Source organism: Panthera uncia, chromosome F2, assembly GCF_023721935.1.
Source record: "Panthera uncia isolate 11264 chromosome F2, Puncia_PCG_1.0, whole genome shotgun sequence".
Taxonomy (NCBI): Eukaryota; Metazoa; Chordata; class Mammalia; order Carnivora; family Felidae; genus Panthera; species Panthera uncia.
The window spans coordinates 35,542,719-35,561,299 of NC_064812.1; the positions used below are offsets into that span (position 1 = coordinate 35,542,719).

Below are 18,581 nucleotides of genomic sequence, written 5' to 3' on the forward strand. Positions count from 1 at the left end.
TGATAGATTTAAGAAAATACTAAGGAGACAGATTCACTGGGTCCTAGAAATGGAGATAGATGGCAGAGAGGTGCCAAAGATGTCTTTGCACCACAGGGTGGATGGCAGGGCTATTCACATGCGTGCGTGCGCGCGCGCACACACACACACACACACACACACACACACACACACACACAGGATTTTGAGGGCAATGAGTTTGCTTTTTTCAAGTAAAATCTTACATGGAACCTAAAATAGGAATGGAGCGGCTTTGGTTGAAAAGGGACAGGGTCTTCTCCCTTCACCCTCTCCCTGTGAAGGTACCTACAGCACCTGCATAGAACATTAGGGAAGTTACTGACTTCAGGTGTTCTTCTCACTCTGAACAAGAAACCACTGACACCATTCCAGACACACAGACTTCGATCCTATTTCAAAAGTGTTTCTAAGAAAGATCCTCACGGCCTCTCTCCACCCTCATTTCCCGATGTGCAATATTCTTCTAAGTGGGGTGCTGTTCTTTATCTAGAATCTCAAAGCAACCCCCCACCCTGTACCGTTTAACTTCTTTTGCCCTTGGTCAGTTGTCACGCGGCCTTGGATGTCCTGTTAGAAGACCCTCCATCTAGTGAAAAAAGACGGTCTGGTTTCCTTTAGAGAGAGAAGGTCAAGTTTGACTCTTGGCACTGTGCCTGCCCTCCGTTAATCCTACAACTTTTATCAGTGCAGACGTGACTCCTAATTTTCCAGAATTCCAAGAAGTGGTTCATTCAGAGGAAAAAAGGAAGAAAAATATAGGGCACAAGGAAGCTGGTGAGACACCGGGGCTGCAGGGCAGAAAACTGTCCCAAGCCTATATAGGGGCAGAGCCAGAGCTGGGCTCTTGGGCAACCCATAGCTCTGTGTTTACCCAGATTTGAGAATAAGGCTCTTCAAGTTTAATTAAAAACAGGATGTCCCTGCTGGGCCTCTCATTGACATTGCTAAAAATAAGCAGGAAAGTAGCCTGGCCTCTTCATGGTTTAATCCCATTAAATTTGGGGAGGGGGGGTAGTAGAGCTAATAAGAGACATGATTTGTTTCAGATTGCTGTCTGGCATTGTGTCTTTTCTCCCTGTGCTGTGGAGTCCTAGATTCTGAAGTTCTAATGCAATCAGCTCTGGGTTATTGATGCCGTGGGAAGGGGACAGACGATTTCCCAAATGTGGTTTTGCCTGGTCGCCATCTACTTACTCACTCTTGGGACCACAGGGACTTGTCACCTCAGCTCTTTGCTCACTGCTCTGGTGCCACACACATCAGAGACCTGGTTTTGTGAACAATCCACTAACCCCTGTCTGTGAGTTGATGCACATTAAAAAAAAAAAAAATTCTAATCTAGGGCCATGAAAGAGCTGTCTGGAATGTGAGCCTCTCGAAGGAGCCCTCACTTCCTCCTCAACTTTACAATATGCTCAGACACTGTGCCTCTTGCCCAATTCCAGAAGTCCTGTTTGCAAATATACTGAGGTAAGGGCATCCTGACTTTCTTCATTGCTTTGTTTTGATTTGGATTTTGGTTTTTATATTAACCCATCTTTATTTCTCTGTTCCAACCCCACTCCTTTGGCCTAATAGCAAAAGGCTAAATCTCTTCAAGACCTTCTGTTGAGTGTGGGAACCTTGTTTTCTAACACAAATTCATCTGTTCATTTGATCTTTCGTTTGTTCAACCAAGAGTATTAAGGGAATAATCTCTGGATTATTGCACAGTTGACTTCCCATCAGAATTCCAGGAAGGAGAAGAATTTCATGAGCCCCAGCTCTTAGAGGCTGGGAGTTCCAAGGAATGCTCCCGACCAGTGAGTTTACTCACCATCATGGGAACCAGAGGTGGTGTAAGTGAAGGCTTTTGTAACAGTAAGACATCACTGGAATCACTGCACCCATCTAAATGGTGCTTTGGGTCACCAATATGGTGTCTCCCTAGCCTTCTACCAGAGGACTGGTGAGATACACAATAAGAAAGACCATATCGGTTGTGTTGATAGTTGACTGCCACCACCTAGCACGTAGTAGACACTCAATAAATGATGAGTAAATTATTAATGACAGTTTTTAAATTCTCTGAACACCGTTGCCTGCAAGTAAGGGAGTAGGGATGGATTTGGGGAGTAGGTGCAAATAGAATCAAATTTAATATCGCTTCTCTCTTTTGATTGCTTATTGGAGAAATACAAATACCCTCATCTGATCGGGGCCCCAGTGGTCTGTCCTGAGCTGCTCCAGAGCCACATCTTGTACCATATCCCCCACACTCCCTCAGCCTTCTTGCCATTCTTCCTACCTGGGTGTCTATGCACCTGTTTCCTCTGTCTCTTTTCTCTGTAAGCTGTCCACTTCCTTCATCTTTTTGCTTTCCTCACTCCTCGGGGAAGACTGCCCTCATCCTCCCGGCAAGGAGTGTTCCCCCGTTACAACATCTCATAAGACCATGCACCCTCCTTTGTAGCACTTCCCTCAACAAATGTTTTACACTCATTTCTTTGATTGTTCAAATAATGTCAGTCTGCCTTATTTAACAGTAAACCTTTGAGGGCAAGGATGGGGTAGATAGGCCTGGTATGTGATAGCTGATTGACAAATAGTTGGGGAATGACTGAGTGAATGGATGAATGAGAAAAGGAGAGGGGGTAAATTGAGATCAGGGGTTTTCCCACCTGGAGTCCGTGGACGGGCTCCTGAATCCATGAGCCCCTGAAGCTGTCTGTAACAGTGAGTGGAGATCCACGAGCATGTGTGCCTGGTTCCTGAGCGGAGAGCCCGTAGCTTTTGATAGACTGAAAAATTGTGGGGGCCAAGGGCAGGGTGCCCAAGATGGGCCACTTAGGCATGAAGATTATTTTGAGTTTTTTAAATGAGCATTTGAAACTGAGCAGATTCAAGGAAAGCTCTTTGCCTCCCCCACAACTGTCTAAAAAGAATTTAGGTAGAGGACCCGCTCCAGGAAGAGAGCTGTCACCACAAAGAGCTACGTTATGGTATGAACAAGGTGTGGTAGACAGGGAGGAACCTAGCAAGGCCTGTTTGATCAAAGTCCTCTACGTCCCATGGTTTCCAAGTGTCCCCAGGACACATTTGTTTACCAAACATTTACTCCTTTTCATTTTCCTGTGAATTACAATTTTTCCCTTTGAAGTCCCAGACTCCTGTCCCCTTCTCCTTAGTTCAGGATGACACACATGCCTCATTTCGACTGTCTTTGGAATCTTTGATATCTGTGTGGATTCCCCATGTGCACAATATTAAATTTGATTTCCTCCTGTTTGTCTCCTGTCAGCTTGAGTCTTAGTCCAATTAGAGGGCTTTTGAAGGGCAGAGGAAAGTCTCCCTCACCAACAGAATCTTTAAGGGGTTTCACATGAATATGTTTAATTATATAAAGAAAGGGAGGAAGAAAAGAGAAGGGGAAGCTGAGAAAAGCATAACAAGAGGAGAAAGGGGAACTTTATAACGAGAAGCAGAATAGAACATTGAGAGTAGAGGAAGAGCCTGAGAGGAGGCGATGGGGGGCTGGGGACAGTTATTCCTGAATGAATCCTTCAAACTTATGAGCCCAAGTCTGTGCAAAGCCCTGTGTTAGGAACTGTCAGGGGTTCAATGAATAGCCAGATCAGACTGCCACCATCCCGTCTAAGAGGAGAATGTGGTTGGTAACTACAGTTCAAGTAAATGGGATGGAATGATCCAAGAGAGGCTTTGAATGGAGCCATTTGCTAGCACAGAGGAAGGGAAATTACACATAGAAGGAAGACCCTGGAAGACTTCCTGGAGGAGGGTAACATTTCAACCTGCCCTTAACACATGAGTAGGATTTTTGGGAGAGGGAGAGGGCCAGGTGAGCACTGAGATAAGGGAAGAGCATAAACAGAGCTGCTGCTGGTCCAGGAAACCAAGGTGGGTGTTGGGCAGGTTGTCGAGCTCTGGACAGGACTTTTGCTCTCTGCTGCCGTTACCAAATGTTCACCTGGTCCAGGAACTCTCAGCACCTGTCTTGCTGTTTGTAAAAAGAACTCTATCTTTATGGGCTTTTCTAGTTCCCTCCAGGAGTCAGGTGTCCCCAGAGGCTTGGCATTTGGCACTCTAGGCCCAGCACAGATGGCGGTGTAGACCCGGGCTAGAGTGGACAGCAAGTAGGGGTCCAGGAGGAAGACAGAGTGTGGTTTGTCTCATGCCTTCGCCGCACACTTCCGTGAACGTTTCCTGAGGGAGCTGACTATGGCCAAGTTTACCCCAGTGACACCCACGATCTGAGACCGAGCTGTAACTCTGAGCTTGACTTTTCTCCCAGGCAGAATCACTGTGGAGGCCACCCTGGAGTTGAGCAAGGGCTTTGGGGGGGTTTCAGACAGACTCAGGGAACCTGGCCAGAGGGATCCCTATGGTGTGGAATCTGCCCAAGGGTGAACCCTGGGTGAGTCAGTTTTTCATTCCTAATTTATTGATTGGGATTAGAACATTCGCCGCCTTTTCCTCCAGAATGAGGCAGAGTTTATCCTAAAAAAGACTGTAAAGCAAGTTAAGTTGAGCCTTTAGTATCAATTTGTTTTCTCTCACACACTTCTCATTGGAAAACTACTTTCTCTCAGCTGGCTTCCTGTCTCCCCTCCCTCCAACTATCCCATGGCATCTGAAGCTCCAGAACTTTCCAGATTCTTTTTATGCCCACCCTCCTGCAAAATCTACTTTTTCTAAAACTGCTTCCCCAGACTAAAGTCCCCAGAGTGAATCTGATTAGCAAAGTCATGGCCTGGGGATAAAAACAGTGACTTTACATTATTTCCAAATCAAATCTACATTTGACAACTGCCACATTCCAAGCCTTTACGGAGTACCACACAGGCTCCACTATGGTGGGGGAGACAGCTTCAGTATTGCATACGAAACTCAGTCAAACCCTCTGTTGCTCATCAGATTTACCCAATTTATCTTAAGCCTTGAGCTGCTTAATTATTTAATACAAAGCTTGGATGACAGCTTGCCTCCATCTTGGGGATGCCCAGGAGCTTGCTGGAAAGGAATGTGAGGTGATTGCCACATATGGGGGCAGGGGGAGTGGAGAGGATTGGGATGGATTAGTAATGTCTGCCTGGGAGAAGACATGCGCGGACATTTGCAGGCCATCATGGGTTTATTATGCTTGAGGGACCAAGGTGGAGAGACCCACCTGTCTTTCTGACCTGAGGACTGTTATCCACAGCCTTGCTTTTAGAAGTGGTGTTCTCAGGATAGCAACAGCAGCATCACACGGGAGCCTGTTGGAAATGCAGAATCCCAGGGGCACCTGGGTGGTTCATCCAGTTAAGTGTTGACTTAGGCTCAGGCCATGGTCTTGCCCTTTGTGAGTTCCAGCCCCGTGTTGGGTAGGCTCTGTGCTGACAGCTCAGAGCCTGGATCCTGCTTAGGATTCTGTGTCACCCTCTCTCTCTGCCCCTCCCCTGCTTACACTCTGTCTCTCTCTCTCTCTCAAAAATAAACATTTAAAAAAAATTTAAAAAAAAAGTGCAGAATCCCAGGCCCCCATTACCCCCACCCCACCCTGATCAATCAGATTCTGCATTTTCACAAGATCCCCAGGGGATTCATATGCACAAGAAAGTCTGAGACACAGGGGTCTAGTGGGTCTTCCTGCCAGGTTCTCACTGCTGGAGCAAGCAAGTTCTGCTGGCCAGGCATCCCTCGGTAGTGACTGCACATCAGTTTTCTACAAAAGATCGGCAGGAATGGGACTAGCTCCCTGGGCTAATGGAGGATGTCCCATTCACCCCTACATTTGGGAGGTTTAATAATAAGGCTGTTATGTTTCTGGCTTATACGTTGTTTCTGTCCCCAGGCGATCTATAAGATGGTTTCCTCCGTAATGAAAATGCCTGAAGACGAGTCAACCCCAGAGAAAAGGACAGAAAAGATCTTCCGCCAGATGGACACCAACAGAGATGGTAGGAGGCCAAGGCTGCTTTCCTCTGCTCAGTGGGGGCTGCTGGAGGGGCTGGGGCCACCCAGGCAGGGCAATGCCACCCGAGGGCAAGATATTGGCCGCAAAGACGTGGCTTTCAGCTCTTTGTGAAACTGACTCGTCCCGCATGCTCCCTGGTAGTACAGGACAGAGAAGGACCGAGGTGGGAACAGGCCTAAACCACAGCAGGCTGGATCCCTGCAGGCCAGCTAATCAGAAAGCAGAGAGGAACTTGGTGTTACTCCACTCAGACCCTGGCCTTTCACCCCAGCCTGCCCAGGGGGTGTGGTTGGGCTCTTCTGCGCATGCCCTAAGGTGTTGGTTTCCTGGAGTCTGGTCTTCCCCAGCCGATGTGGGGGAAGGGGAGGAGGGGAGGGAAGTGGCCAACAATTTCCACCCTGAGGGTGCCATCCACAACTCAGACCCAACAAGAGGAATCAGAACAATCCAAAGTGAAAAGGAAGAGTGGATTTCAAACTCAAGGACAGTGGGTTTTAGATATTGGGTTGCCAGATAAGTTATAGGAGGCCTAATCAACTCTGAATTTTGGGTAAACAAATGATTTTCTTTCCAGAAGTATGCCCTGTGAAATATATGGGACATACTTATATGAGAAGAATTCTTGTTTATTTGAAATTCAGTGTTTAACTGGGCATCCTGTATTTTATCTGCCAAATCTGGCCACCCTATTTAGATGGGACACCTGAATTTAAAGCGCTGAGCGCTGAATCTGGTACATAAGAAACCCACGCGTCAGGCAGGGTTAACACTTGCTATTATTACCAGCTCCCCTGATTCCCTGGGCATCCCCAGCAAATCTTGTCCGTGACGTGCGAACGCTCTTGTATCCCCCAAATGGTGCTGGTGGACAGAATGACAGGAGGCTTTGTAGTACAGGGAGCCTCTCTTTCTACTCCACGCGCCTCTGGGGCACCAGCTGCCTGAGAATCTGGCTTTGCAGGGTGCGGACCAATCTGTTTGCTTTGCTTCCTGCACAAAAGTGCTATCACATCCGATTTCCCCTTACGCACCTTAATTCACGGCAGATAGATTGTTTTGCGAAGACAAAACAAATGGGATTGTTTGACAGTTAACGAACTTGCTGATTTTCAACTGCACGTTTTGCTGGTGCTGCAGGGGAGCACAGGTGGGTTTGTGTCCTGCTCTAGGGCCCAGCCCCCTGGCAGGAAGAGAGCTATAGGATGAGCGAAGGTGCAGGTGCTGGAGGACAAAACTTTCCGTGTGTGCAGCTCATAGGCAGGGAGTTAGAGGCTCGCTATAATGGTGTCACGGGGTCCTGACTAGGGCAGCACTCGCGGAACACATCCCGCTGCTAAAAGCCCGGTGCTTTCCTAAGGGTCAAAAGTGGGGAGGGGGTGGGAGCCTGGAGCAGAGGCTTCACCTACAGTCTCCCCACTGTTAGATTCTTCTTGGTGGAGGCTCTTTGCGTGGAGCCCCAGGCCTCAGACTGGAAAAGTCAGGACACACAGGCAACGTAGCCCTGGAGTCTACTCAGAAGCACACGGGGAGTCAATCCAAGAGACCCAGACATAGAGGTGAAATGTTGGGTGTTCCCCGCTGCTCCCGGTCCAAGGTTCCCAGGGCTTACCTTTGGAGATCCTCAAGTGTTCAAGTGGCCATTGCCCTCTGCCTTTCCTCACCCCAGCCTTTCAAACCTAACAAGTCATCACCATTGTAACCACTGCCAGAGCAGGGGCAGGACACAAAGCCTAGAGGCGGCCTGCTCTATATTAAAAATAAATAGATGCATAAAAGCCCACCTTTCTCCTCCTCGTAGCTAAAGTAGATTTGGTTAAATGAGAACTAGGTGCTGGGGGAGGGGGTTGTGACGAAGGGGAAGACATATTTGTTGACGTCTCTGAGTACGGGGTGGTGAAGGCTTCCGTGGGCAGTATCCTTCCTGTCTGGGTCTGGAATGAGTGGAGAAGTAAGAGACAATCCTTGAGGATGGATTTTGTTGGGGGGGGGGGGGGGGGTAGAGCCTAGTGTGAGAGCCTGAGGGCATTCGGACAAGACCCACAGCAACAGGAAGCCCCAGTGGGCATGGGCTGTCCTCGGGGGCAGGGGGAGCAGGTCCCTTGTGGGAGCTCCTATCAAGAGCAGGCCCAGCAGCTCTTCCCAAGGAGGGACCCTTCTGGAAGCATCAGCAATGGTGGAGAAGCTTTGTGCCGCCCCCACCCTCCACAACAGTATGACAGAGGGGAATTCAACATATATTCCAGCTTACTCAGAAAGAAAAGGGACACACAGATAGGAATGGGATCGCAGGAGGCCAAGTGTCCCTCCTCTAGCCTGTTGTTTGACCCAAAGGACGCGGCAGGGCATCCGTCTGCCTCGTGCGAACACCCCTTTATTCTCCTTACTTTGGATGGAGGGGCGGCCTCCTCCCATGTTGTCCAAAAGAAGGTCCTCCCCCCAGATGTCTGCGAGGGCCCCTCTGCTCACATGCAAGCAGAGGGACTCTTGCAGCAGACCTAAGTGTACCCGAAGGAGGCCAGCAGGCTCTGGGAACCGTGGGAACCTCGCAATGGCTTTGGTGCTGCTAGAGCACAGCTCATTCTCCTAAAAATGCAAAGGCCAGGGGCGCCTGGGTAGCTCAGTCCGTTAAGCATCAGGGACTCTGTGCTGACAGCGCTGAGCCTGCTTGGGATTCTCTCTCTCCCTCTCTCTAAAATGATAATAATAATAATAATAATAATAATACAAAGGCCAGATAACTGTTCACCAATACTGAATGAGAACCTCCCACCCCCTCCTGGGAGCCTGGAGCTGGAAGAGCCATGAGGGCAGGGGTCCTGTCAGGGCCACCTGCCACCAGGTCAGCGATGGGCTCCCAGGAAGCAGGGTGCCATGCTAGGTGCTAGCTTTGCGGTGATGAGCCTCGCCCCGCCCCATGGGTCTCAGGCGGGAAGGGCAGAGGGTGCGACCGCAGGGGAGAAGGTGAGCGGTCGCCACCACCAAGATGCAGTGGGACGACCGTAAGGCCCTGCAGCTGCCACCAGCTCACCTGTCCTCTTGCTTTCTAGGAAAACTGTCGCTGGAGGAATTCATCCGAGGGGCCAAGAGCGACCCGTCCATAGTGCGCCTCCTGCAGTGTGACCCCAGCAGTGCCGGCCAGTTCTGAGCCCCACGCCCTACGGATCGTAGAGCTGCTTGTGTTCCCTTTCGATCTTCCTTTTTAACAAGTTTGTCTTTTTTTTTTTTTTTTTTTTTGCCAAACAATATTGATGGTGATGCTGCCCCCCGTGAGGTCAGATGCACCTTCCTCCGTGACGCCTTCAGCTTCCTTTGTTGTGGGAATGCCCGGAGCCCCAACCGCTTGTGGCCGAGCATGGACAGTGCTGTCTTGCACAGACCTTGTGGTGTTCGTTGTTCTATGATTTCTCCATCGCTGTTATTATTGTCATTTTTCTTCCGATTCCAATGTCTGTTCTGAAACCGAAGACTCGGGGAGGCAAGAGAAGGGAAAACAATTCGGTCCAGTGATTCAATCGCAAGCTTCCAGGGGCTTGTTGGAAAAACAAAACTCCCCACCCGGGTCTGGAGTCGCCCGTGCCCTCGGGGTGATGGTGCCATGTGCTGGGTTCCGCAAGGACAAGGAACCCTCTGGGGCCAGGCTATAGAAGGGACGTGGAGGCGTCCACTCCACCCTCTTCCCCAGCAGGCTGTTGTAGTGTCTAAGCTGTGAACGTGTCAAGGTAAATTCGTAGAGAAGAGGAAAATGATGGCTCAGCTGTTTTCTCACGGCGTTTACACTAGCTGAGCTAAGATGAGTTTCTTTGGAAATTAAACACAAATGGTAACTTATATAACAAAACCAGACCCATCTTGTTGCCTATTGTGATTAAGACAAAAGACTGCTGTACATAAACTATTGGGTATTGCAGACCAAATTAAGTGTTTTGCCTTGTTTAAATGAAATGCATGTTTAGTGAGCACTAATACAATCTTATTACAGAAGACTGTTTTTAGTAGCTTAATGTGAAGTAAGCCAACTATAATGAATGTCTATGTCTTGTTTTAAAGTCATATCTGTCTTTGCACAAATGCACCAATCAACAGGTATATTTTATATATTCCAGAGAAGTACAAAGTCACCATGACTAGGGCCCAACCTTAATTTCGAATGCATTTCCAGAGTGGTTGTGCCTGGAGAATAGACTAGGGCAGGTTTAAGTGGGACACGTCCTTGGGAGCCACCAGAAGGTTAATATTTGTGAGAGATGTGAGGTGATGGTTAGCTCACTCAGCCCAGCAGCTCAGTGGTATTAGATTGGAAGTGTGGTGCTCTTCTGAATAGATCAATATTCCTTAGACCTGAAAAAAATATATATACCATAAATTCTTGGGACTTCCCAGTGGTTTAAGCCACATGTATGATTAGGGAGCTGTATCTGGAATACTGACCTTTTCATGCCCCCAGTGGCCCTTCAAACAATCAGAGGTCGGGCAGCCGGCTGACTCATCATGAAGAAGGCACGGGCCAGTGCGTCTGTGATTTCCAGGGCCTGCTGTGGGGAATCCCAAAGTATTTTCCATCACCATGTTCTTTGAATGCAGATTTCTATTTTGAGAGGTGACAGTGCAAATTTGCGTCGCTGTTTGGTCTGGCGATCTCACGCACACTAATTGGAATTGAAAGTTAAGAGTAAAAATTGCTGATCACAGGTAAGTCCGTCACATTTTCCCAAGCAGTAGGCATGGGGAAGTCCAAACCCTCAAGGATGTACATGGTAGACCCTGCCCCAGGAGGAGGCCGAGAGGTCCTTAGTGGGTCTGTCTGCACTGAAGCTACTTCCTGAAGATCATGACCCACAGAAAGACAGAAATAACCATGAGGGAGATGATGTTGAGTCCATTCTAACTCTAGATTCCTCTGTGTTACTTGAGTCCATTTTACCTGGTAGCAAAAATCTGAATTTGTATGGTTGGCCAAAATGAACCAACTTTGCAGAATGAAATTTGGAGGCCTAGACTTGGTAAAATAATCTTTATCTTCCTCTAAGTGTCAGCTCCTCCCAGTCGGTCAGCCCTGAGACTTGCCAAATTCCTCCTTGGGCCGAGTGGTAAGATCTGGGTCTGAAAGCCAGGGGATTACCCTAAGAGGCAGAGGGCAGAGGGGGTGAGGGACCTAGCACCTCTGCTGGTCGTGTTCAGGAGGTGCATCCTTCCCCCACGCAGGGGTTGGGGGGGAAAGCCCTTCCTGCTCTGGACTGAAGACCAAATTCTTCCCTTTCAGTTCTTCAAAGAGGGTGGGGAGTCAGTTAATAATTGGGCAAGTCCGCCTGGGCTCTGCCTTCGGTCAGGACATCTTGTTGAGCCAGACTCATCCAGTTCCCTAGAACTGAGAGCTGTAGTGAGGAGGAGGGGAGAGGGGCTCCAGCTGCTTAGGAGAGAAAACAGAGCCAGATGCATGGCTGACGAACACCGACATGCCTGAGATACACAGAAATAGTCTTCGTCCTGGCCTGCCATTGACCCTGTCTGTATTTTCTCGATGGTTGTTTTTCTCTTCTATTTCTTCCCAGGAAGGGCTTTGTATGTCCAATGCAATGCACTTAAATTTGGCCAAGGGACTCTGCAGCACCCGGAAGGTTGAATGCCTAAAAGTTTATGTCACTTCTTTGCTGGGCTGTTTATTGTCATTACTGTGTTGAGGGACCTCTGGAAATGGTCTGTTCTGTCTAAAATCAAGGCAGTCTGTGATTTCAAGGGACTGGAATAAAGTGGCTTATGACTTGAAGGATGATACAGAGTGGCTGACTATCCGTTCATACCCTTGTTGAGGGTGGGGAAGGGATGTGGAGGGTGCTGTCCCATCCCATCTCTATGTCCCAGGGGGAACTTTCCACAAATGGATTTAATAATCTACAGTTGATCCTTGAACAATGGGGGGGTTACGGGTACAGACCCCTATGCAGTCAAAAATCCACACATAACTTTTGAGCCCCCAAAACATAACTACTAATAGCCTACTGTTGACCAGAAGCCTTACTGATAACATAAACGGTCGATTAACACCTATTTTGTATATAGGTTATACACTGTATTCTTACAGTAAAGCAAGCTAGAGAAGAAAATGTAAGAAAGTCACAGGAAAATACATTTACAGTATCATAAATCTGCATATAAGCAGACCCATGTAGTTCGAACCCATGTTGTTCAAGGATCATCTATATATATTCATAGATCCCATCATGTGGAGAGGCCCCTATATCAGTTGACTTTGTGTCTCGCTAGCTTGGCATTCGAGCACTTGATTAGGACGTAAGAGTTTTGTGCCTCATTGACCATGCTGCCTCAGGTCAATATGCCTGAGGGTCCAGGTGCTGATACCCGCCTCCCCCCACTGGGTGTGGCTCCTGCCCTAGAGACACGGGAGCCAGGGTTTGTGAGAGGGGAATGGGGAGGTGGCAAGCCCAAAGCCCTGTCCGAAAGCATCCTGGGTCTGCACGTGGGCTTACTTCTCTCCACTCACCATTTCTTGGCCCTCACTTTCTTCTCACCTCCTCTCCTTCCTCACAACTGGAGCTGCAAACTCTAGTCCAAACGTTAAGTGCAATGGAAGGCAACTTCCTCTTCAGTGGCAGATTGATCTCCTCTTCTCTGCCCTCTAACCTTTTCAGTCTGGAGAAGAGTCCTTAGAAAAGATGACGTGATGCAGACCCCACACCGTCCACGCAGTTCGGATCAGGGTGTGTGTGTTTTGTCGTTGTCATTGGCCCTGCCTCCAGCACAGAAGGCCATTAACCTAGAAAAAAGGGACCGAGTGTCAGCTACAGTAGGTGCCTCGTGGGCCATCCAGACCTCCTGTGGGAATGGAGTTGGCCTGCAGGGGTTCTGTCTTCACCGTTTGTCCCTACGGACCAGCAATGGTCACGATACTCTCGAGTTTTGAGCCTGTTGCTCATGGCACCGATGGAGAGGTGGCTGGCAGCTGCCAAACAGATCAGGAACCTGCACTCCTGCACCTGCTGGAGCCAACCTGGCAATTTCCAGCAAATTTCCAAGACTAAGGCTCCTGTTTTCAGGGCATTGTCCTAACACCCCAACTCAACTGGATCCCCTCACAGCCTAGTCCAGCCACGGAGGGGGCATGCCCGTTGAGGAGTCGTCTGAGAGTTCTCTAAGTATGGGAAAGAGATCCCGAGAACTGTCTCTGGAAGAAATGTCGATACTTCACACGTGCCTCTCTTGGCTTGAGTATGCTCAGCACTCTTGTTTTTTGAGGTGGCTCTTCAGCTACAAGAAAAACAAGAAAAAGAACATCGAGCCTTTATTTCCCAAGGCAGCAGAGAATCAGCCAAATCTGCCTAAAATAGAAAGGTTTGTTGCATAGTGAAAAGATGTTCAGGCCAAGGGTGTAACCAATGGTACATTAATGTTAAACAGGGTTCTCTACATTTGTTGTTGTCTTTTAAATGTTTATTGGGGGGGGGGGGGAGGCAGAGGGAGAGAGAGGGAGAATCCCAAGCAGGCTCCATGCTTAGTGTGGACCAGGACTGGGGCTCGATCCCATGACCCTGAGATCATGACCTGAGCCGACATCAAGAGTCAGACGCTCAACCGACTGAGCCACCCAGGCACCCCAGGTTTCTCTACACTTGAATGCTGACCAAGACTTAGATAGGTCTCGGGTGCTTGCTGCACTGGGTGCGAATGCGCCATGCACGGTCCCAGACATCCCTGGGGTTGCAACCAGTGGTTACTCTGAGAACATTCCATGGTGTGGAGCTAAGCCCCTAAGGCAGCTCAGAAGGGGCAAGAGCCTCACAGAGTCTTATTTCATGCCTTCTTTTCCCAGCACTATTCCAGGAAAGAGAAGGCATCTTAAGAGTTCTAGAGAGGATGGTGAAAATACTTCAAAATTCTGCCCAGCTTAGCCTGCCGACCCTTTTTAAATACCAACAGCTACCACCAGTATATCATACACATGTAGACAGACAGATGGACAGACTCTATCTTCCCAATACCAGTATTTAATCACTTTACTGAGCTGGCACTGAGTGTTCAATGGTGACTTAACACAGTACCAGGCACTATAGTCTTGAAGGCGTGTGTATGTTGGGAGAGTGGGGGTAGGAGTGATTAGCAAAGAAGCTCACAGTTCAGCTGGTAAGTTTTGTCCAGCACACTGAATACAATCACAGAGTAACCTACATCTATGTCCATGGCAGAGCAGACATCAAGTTCTTTCTTGAGTGGTGCAGGAGAGGTGTTTGCTATCCAGGGAACAAGCTGGTAACATTTGCCTTTAGTGCCCTTTCAACATCCCCTTCTCTTTGGCTGCTTCTGGCTGATCAGAGGCCCCCCACTGTGTTTCCTAGAATTTGAGTCCCCCAAATTAACCCATGCACCCCTTTAGCAGAGCTCAGAGAAGTGTGGGGATGGAGGACCCTGAGGAGAAAAGGCAGAGCATACTAAGTTGGTAGACCAGAAACCCCACTCGGTGAATGTTTACTTGTAAGAATAGAGCCCCAGTGAATCTCTATGGGAGACCTTTTAGAAGGAGTTGGCTGTGGTCACCGGGGCGGGGGGGGGGGGGGGGTTGCTGTTCAGATCTTACCTTTTGAGAGCCCTGCTAGCTGATTGACAGGCTCTGGCTGCAGTCTTTGGAACCACCTTAGCATTTACTCTGAGGCCACATTCTCTGGGGCTGCTCCCAGTGACCGCACATGGTGGAGTGTTAGAACTGGGCCATTCCTGCCCCACACAGATTCTTCCTGCAGGTGACCTATACTCGAGGACTCCTCAGGGGCCTGGCTGAGGCAGTCTGAAGCTCCTCTTATGCAAGCGTCCTTTCCTCCTTCCCTCCCCCTTCTCTCTTCCCTCTTTCTTTCCTTCCTTCCTTTCTTTCCTTTCACAGGGGTCGGTCCACACGCTCTCCCTATCTCCCCCTGCTCACTACCCCTTTAGCCTTCACATGAGTTTCCCCAATAAATCTCTTGAATGGCTGATCCCATCCTGGCTTCTGCTTCTTGGACGACCTGAACTGACACAGTGACCATCCCTTACCCATTCCTGTTGACCCTCAGTTCCATGGGCTCAGACACTCGAGTTGGCAGCCTTCCCAAAGTGAGTTTCACATTGGTGACTTTTCATTACATTGTACAAAAGCTCGGGGTAGGAGGGGTTATATTATGCCTTAGAACTGGGGTGATGACAGAACCCTGGCTCTCCCAGGATGAGCCCTTATAACTGTGCTGATGCCAGGCCACTATCACTTTGCACCTACATCACTGCCTCGGAGGGCAGACTACATCTAACCTGCCTCTTTGTCCCTAGCATGGGGCAAAGTAATGAACTGAATTAGCACAGAGTGAAAGGCAAGAGCCGGGTCGAGACCCTGTGGCCCTGACAACTGGTCATCCTCACCTACCTGACCAGAGTTCCATATGGGGGGGGGGTGGGGGGAATGGCGAGGCACACCCAGCACCTTGGCTGCCACCGGCCAAGGGAGGGACTGCCTCAGGACAGATGTGGAGACCAGCTATATCCTTTACAGGACCTACTCAGACCTGTGGGTCCACTTGACCACCCATGGAGGCCGTGGAACATGGATCATGGCAAAAAGGCCTTGTGGCCCATTGCTAATCCCTCCAGAAGCCTCCTCCCTCAGCTCCTCCCCCAGCCTCCTCTCCCCTGCCTTCTGGTCCCGGCATAGCGGCTGCTGGGAGTGCCACTGGGGTTGCAGCCATCAGAGAAGACTTTCTTGAGGCAAATTTTTAGCCAAGATTTGAAAGCTGTGTATGCAGACAGTGTGAAATGCAGAAGGATGTAGAAATGCTGGTCCACAGGAGAGCTAGCCCAGGGACGTGTGCCCTCGGGAGCGATGGACTAGGCGACACCAGGGACTACGAGGGACAGTATCGGCCGGTGACTTCTCTCACGTCATCTGTGGTCAGACCACTGACTGAAGGTTTTGCCACGTGGATGTCGCACACACGGATTTCTTCCGTAGAAGTTTGTGGTGTCTTCTCCGTGTGAGTTAACAAATGCTGAGTCGACATGACGCTGCGAGTGAAATCTTCCTTCAAGTCATCACACTCAAAGGGGTCCTCTGGAGAATGAGACTTCTGCTTGGGGGAAAGAGATGAAAGCCCCTGGCCTCCCATCCTCCCTTCAGAGCTGAACCGGAAGCGCTGGTATCCCTCACTCACGCTGCCCCCTCCCTCCGACTTGCAAAGACCACCAATGATTATTTTAGGCCTCGCCATCTTGTGGCTTTGGGTTGTTCCAGGCAAGACTGGAGAGAAGCTAAAGCGAGAGCTGTATGCTGCTCTTTATTTTCAAGAGGGCTCGTCATGTGACATCTCCCAGGCTGTGAGCATCCTGGTGACTCCAGATAAATAGAAACATTTGCGCTTAAAATATATATTCGGGTATCTAGGGTGTGTATATTTCACTGTCAGGAAATAGAAAAACAAATCAGCATAGGTCTCTTCATCAGATTTAGTTGATTGATGCCTAAGAACTGTAAAACCCTACAAGCTTCAAAGTATTAAGGCTTTCTAGAATAAATAACGTAGCTTCATAACTTACCTTACTGTGAAAGAAAGAAAGAAATGCTGCTTGTTCAGAGGCTCTCTGGAGTCGAGCGTGGATGACAGCTGAACAGCACGGTGGCCCAGTGGGGAGGCAGGCAGAGGAAGCGCTAACGAACACTGGAATCCTGAGCCCGGCTGTTTGCCTCTGAGCTGACAGATCCTAGTGACCTGGGAGTTTGGGGGCAAGAGACCATCATGATGGAACTGGAGTTTTAGCCATGTGGTTTCAGCCTCTGTAGGGGCTGGTACAAATGAACTAAAGAGCCAGAAAGTTCCTGTGATAACTTACATGGGGATGAGCGTGAGCGAGGCGGTGAGGAAGGTAAAAGCGTGTGGACAGGACCTACTCTCCCTGCCTTGAGGAGCCGGCCAAGAATAACCACCCTGGTGGCTCTTCGCGGCACAGTGAAGGCGTCTTGATTTCTTCAGCCCTCTTCTCCTGTAACCGTGGGGTTGAGCACAAGGCAGAGGACGTGCCTGCTGTGTTGAAGTCTAGGACCCGAAGGTGTCCAAAGGGGGCCTAGAATCTTCCCAAGGCCACACTGCGGCTTCTTTCCAACAAGGCAAAGAAGCCCCAACACCCACCTCACAGAAAGCACCAGACACTGTCATTTACTCTGACGTTATGAATATTTATTTTTTTCTCTTAAAAATGTACAAAAAATAAAATAACTGTATTTATAGTTTATAGATTCCCCTTCTCCCATTTACAAAACTATTAAGTTACATTTGCCTTTTTCTTTTGTTTAAAACACGAGAGCAAATTGTCCATCTTTCAATCTCCCTTGCTTGTTTTTAAGAAAGGGCCGTTCACAGAATTTGGCACAAACCCTCTGTTTCTGTTGCATTTTCCTAATTTTAAATAAGAAGGAAAATAAATGTTTGATTCATTTCACGCCTCGTAAGTTTCTGGGCTGGGACGTGCCTTAGTCTTTCAGGATCCAAGTCCAAGATGACATCTGACTGCGTTTTTCTGTTGGTTCCAATCTCCAGACACCCATTAAGTCTAAGCAGTGTGGGTATGTGTAAGAAAAATACTTGTTTTACGTGTCCCTCATCTTACATGGATTTTTTTCAGAGAAGCAGATTTGTTTAAGTGTAATAAACTGAAGGGACAAGAGAAGAGGCAAGTCTTCCTATCTTTCTAGAGTGTTTCTGCTCAGAAAATTGTGCTCATCAAAGCCCTGCTGACATACATCCAAGCTAGACCATGGACACTCTGAGAATGCAGAGGGGGCAGGAGAAGGATGGGGGGCAGATCAGATGGGAGGTGATGCTCTCTCTGCACCACCCTTCGGTGGCACTGGCCTCACATTCTTTGTTCTGGTAGGTGGGGGTCACCACGTTGATGGCTCAGGGACTGGAAACAAATGCGAAGGCGTCTCTGATCATCCTCTGCCTTGGGGAAGACCGGCAAACATTTCCCCAAAGAGACTAGAGAAAAAAGGGTAGGGTAACTTGTGTCAGACGCCCCAAATCTTATCTTTTCCCTACTCTGGAGTCTCTGCCCCAGCCCAACAGTATTTGCCGTTTCGTCTGCCAGTCACGTTCCAATCCACCTCTGAGGCAAAGAGCACGCGAAGTGCAGAGTACGTCATACATTTTCAACACTGAATCTGTCCGTCACAGAACAGAGCTTCATCAGGACCCAGGAGGGTCCCCACGCTGCTGGTCCAGGGCATGGCAGCCAGAGCGAGGGAGGAGGGAACAGACGGGAGCAGAACTGAATCCGGGATGCAAACCTTTGGCACCACAGGAAGGGATAACGTGTCCAGAGGACACAGAAAGGTGCCCCGTTACCATCACCCGGACATCTTCCTCGGCGCGGCACCCGCTCTCCGTTCCATCCAAATCGCCTGTAGCCTCAAGGAGAAACAGCTGGGCTGGAAGCAGCCCTTCTGTCCTGCTCTGGGCCTCAGGGGCAGGTGGGGTGCGAGGCAGGGAGCCCTTGGAGAGAGAGCTCCCTGGGTGAGACGTCAAAGTGCTTTACAAACAAATCTGGGCCCTTACATAGAACCTGCCCTAGTGCAGGACCC

The 18,581-nt window shown here is 49.2% G+C and overlaps 1 protein-coding gene across 3 annotated transcripts in view; it reads left to right on the plus strand.

Moving 5' to 3' along the window:
• NCALD (neurocalcin delta) overlaps nucleotides 1–11,852 on the plus strand; it is a 394,286-nt gene extending 382,434 nt beyond the window's left edge. For all 3 annotated transcript variants that reach the window (XM_049633559.1, XM_049633560.1, XM_049633561.1), the window contains 2 exons: nucleotides 5,855–5,960; nucleotides 9,025–11,852. In XM_049633559.1, coding sequence (XP_049489516.1) covers nucleotides 5,855–5,960; nucleotides 9,025–9,122 — 204 coding nt within the window. In that variant the 3' untranslated portion in view covers nucleotides 9,123–11,852. The remainder of the gene's footprint in view (nucleotides 1–5,854; nucleotides 5,961–9,024) is intronic.
• The last annotated feature ends 6,729 nt before the right edge of the window (nucleotides 11,853–18,581 follow it).